Source organism: Sinocyclocheilus rhinocerous, unplaced genomic scaffold (genome assembly GCF_001515625.1).
Source record: "Sinocyclocheilus rhinocerous isolate Xijiao unplaced genomic scaffold, SAMN03320098_v1.1 scaffold730, whole genome shotgun sequence".
NCBI lineage: Eukaryota > Metazoa > Chordata > Actinopteri > Cypriniformes > Cyprinidae > Sinocyclocheilus > Sinocyclocheilus rhinocerous.
Window position 1 is genome coordinate 1777030 of NW_015670605.1, and position 3888 is coordinate 1780917.

The 3888-nt window shown below is 32.5% G+C and overlaps 1 protein-coding gene across 1 annotated transcript in view; it reads left to right on the plus strand.

The window, feature by feature from the left end:
• The first annotated feature begins 2337 nt into the window (after positions 1-2337).
• Positions 2338-3888, plus strand: part of LOC107734300 (BSD domain-containing protein 1-like) — a 15066-nt gene continuing 13515 nt past the window's right edge. Inside the window, exons 1-2 of the mRNA XM_016546231.1 lie at positions 2338-2394; positions 3165-3222. Of these exons, the coding sequence (XP_016401717.1) occupies positions 2384-2394; positions 3165-3222 (69 nt within the window). The 5' untranslated portion in view covers positions 2338-2383. The remainder of the gene's footprint in view (positions 2395-3164; positions 3223-3888) is intronic.

The following is a 3888-nucleotide window of genomic DNA, read 5'->3' on the forward strand; positions in this document are numbered from 1 at the left end:
TTTGAAAGAAGTCTCTTATGCTCAACAAGGCTGCATGCAGCATGCAATGTTGTTGTTTTTTTATGTATTTTTGATCAAATAAAAGCAAGTTTGAAATAACTTGTATATATACACAGATTTTCTGTAAAAAAAAATCTAATTATTATTTTTTTTTTTTAAGTATTATGGTTACCACGGCTGCATGCAGCAAGCAATTTTATTATTTATAACTCAATTTTTGACCAAATAAATGTTTTTAAAAATATATAGTTTAAAAAGTAATTTATTACTGTGATTAAAGCTGAATTTTCAGTGTCATTACTCCAGATTTCAGTGTCACGTGATACTTCAGAAATCATTCTAATATGCTGATTTTATTTCTTATTATCATCAATGTTGAAAATTATATATATATATATATATATATATATATATATTCAGAATTTTCAATTTTTTAATTTACCCTTTTTTCATAGTGTATTAACTGTATTTGTTACTAAAATAGTAACAGACAGATTAAATCTGTCTGAGATTGAACCATCCAGCCTGTAAGTGGTTACATGTAATCTCATTCTCTCTTTTTGTGTTTTTGTGCCTGATGATACTTCTGCAATCTGTTCTGAATGTGACATAGCGGGATCATCTAATCAATACATGAAAACGCCTTCTGCGGCCTCAGATTCAGACTGACAGAGTTAATTAGGGAACCAAAGGTCCCAATTAGTGGGATTGGGGAGCATTTGGGGACATATTGTGGAACACACGCACATATTGCTCAGGGAGGCTTCAATTAAGAGAGATGCAGCGCTCAGTCGACGGCAACGCTGACCCGGTGACATCCTGTTAAACCTCACTTCCTGTCAACCGCTCAGTGCTCAATGACAAGCAAAACACAGCTGGGACGGGGGTCACACATGTATATAATGTGAGGGGTCCGGGGCCTCAGGTGTGTAGTTAAGCACTCCCATTAGGACTCAATCCATATGGGCTGTTCTGAATTCTAATGAGGTGATAAACTCCTCGTGTCAATTCCATTATGAGCAAATTCATTTCTTGATTATGTGTAACAGAGTGACGAGACAAACTCTCTCCCATGAGATTTTATGCCATTTATGATTTTGTTTTCAGTCCTCTAAACTATGAGACAGCTAGGTAAGATCCTGATTTTAACCAAATGAAGCCCAAAATTCTGGTAAATTTAACATTTCAACATACTTTTAAAAAAGAAGAAACAAAGAGAAAAACAGGTTGAAGCTATTATATATCTTTTTAAAACTAGAATGTTTTTTTTCTCATCATCCTAGAAGACAGAAAAATGACTATAAATGAAAAGCACCCATATATTTATTTCTGTCTAAACCTTCTAAATGCAAAATATTATATTATGTAAATAGTATATAATATATATAGTATTATTATTATTTATTTAGAGTTCTTAAATTTTATGAAATATAAAGTCAAATATTTGTCAGATAAAATATTTTATTATTTAAAAAAATAATTCTAAAGATAGGATATACAAAGTATAGGTTTAGGAAATATGCCAATAGTACTTTACGAAATGGCATAATAGGGGCACTTTAATGTGCTGCCAGAAAGTCGCTGTTAAATACAGCATATCTAAATATTCAGTTCCTGCGAAAGAAACTGAAATTGGCAGAAATCCTAAGGTCACATTTAAGTGTAGCATAGGTATGGGCTGGTATGAGATTCTGACGGTATGATAACCTTAGAAAAAAATATCACGATTTCACGGTATCACAGTATTGTGATTACAGCTCTAAAATGTGTTATTTTTAAATGTCTGAGTGTTTTGATTTTGTATATTATATATATATATATATTAGTCAGATATTTTTATCCATTTAACAAGTATGTAACTATATAGTTATATGTATTTATTTATAGTTCTTAAATTTCATGAAATATGAAGTCAAATATTTGTCAGATAATTTTTTTTCTGATACACACACACACACACACACACACACATATATGTTCAGGAAATATACCAAGTGTACTTTACAGCATTTCTTTCTTTCTTTCTTTCTCTCTTTCTTTCTTGGCATTACTTTCCATACAAATTAGTCTATTGTTGTGTGTGATTATTGCTTTTGGCGGCCCCTACAGGCCGTCAGTGTAATGACAGGCGTTTTCGCGTTTCATCACAAATCTTGATCTTTTGCGGTTGCCTTACTACGCAGTGTTTCGTGAAAAGTATTTTAACAAACGAATTCACGCTCATTTTTTCCCTTTGTAGCGCAAGTTACTGATTTATATATCTCTCTTAAAATCATTAATAAATTATACTCACTTTATCTAATGCAGTGTTTATGAATTTTATTTGGACGCGCTGGTGACGAGGTCAGAGTTCAGGCCATACTGATGTCGTCATGCGCTGAAGATGGCAGAAGGGTGAGTTTACAGCACGCAAATGTTCACTTTATCATTTTAATGTACCATATACATAATATGTTGTCATGTAGCAACAATAATTTCACTCTAAAGAGTGCATATCCGCATTAAAAAGATGTTTGTGACCTTTTTAAATGATGAGTTTTATTGGCGGATGTGAAGGAGGAAGTCAGACGGGTTTTGTTTACAAAAATATCACCGAGTCATGAACAAAAATACATGTTGCAGCCATCGTTATTAATAGTAATATTCATATAAACCCATCCCATATAAAAATAAAAAAGACAAAGATTGTGTATATGACAGTAAAGGGATGAAATGGCATGGTCAGATACTGAAATGAAGCATTCATAAAGCTCGGATGTCACAGATTGTTCCAGACTGCCGAGCTGGGGTGATCAAACTATTCACACACATTATGATTTATTGATGAATGATTGATTGAATCATTCCTATGCTGTACTTTTTAATATCTGTATCAAATATGTCGTGGATTAAATCTAATACAAAATGTTTTTAGATATTTTTTTAATCACGACGGTGTAACCTTCTGTTTATTTTCTTGATATTGTGTAAAAATGCACGTTAGTATTAATGAAGTTTAAGTGCCTGAGTTTGACCAGAGGATATGTCTATACATCCTTAAATTACAACACAAGCTTATTCATATTTAAGGTTGTAGATTTCTAAGGATACTGCATAACAGGAATTACCCATAGGTATCATGTGTGATGGTTATTAATGATTTGAATCATGTGTGATGATCGCAGGGAAGGAGGATGGTGGGGAGGCTGGCTGACACAGAGCTTCCAGGCCGTCAAAGACAAGGTGAGACAAATCCAGATCAGATCCAGTGTGGACTTACCATATGGATAATGCTGAAATGTTTTAGGAATCTCTCAGCAGTGTGTTTGGGGAAAAGCAATGATTGATCTGTGCTTTCAAGCAGTGGTAGAATTTTTGATACCACTAGTTAGATGCTTCTGTTTTGCATTCTTTTATAATTTAATAAAAAATGATTTATTCACACATTATATAAATTTAATAGTTGAACTGAAAAATCAGCATAATTTCTTTAGTATTATATGCTTTAGCTTTATTACTATTATTTTTTTTATTTCATAACCTTTGTTTCAGTCTTAAAACTGTTTAATTCCAGTTTAGATGAAAATAAATCCCAGATTTTTAATGTGGAACCAAATTTCTAGACCCAAATGTAGATCAAACCGTTTTACTGGTAATTGCATGTAGTCATAAATAGTACATTTGTTTTCTTTTGTAATATTTTGCACAAGATGTTTGTTTACACATAATGTTTTAGGGGTGCTCCGATCAGGATTTTTGAGGCCAATCGCCGATCACAGAAAGCAGTATCTGCCGATACCGATCTTTTTAAAGCCTTCTTTTTATCATTTATAACTATTTATAGTGATACTCCAATCAGGATTTTTAGACATTTATTCAGGGCCTGAATTTCATTTTTGAAAATGGGGG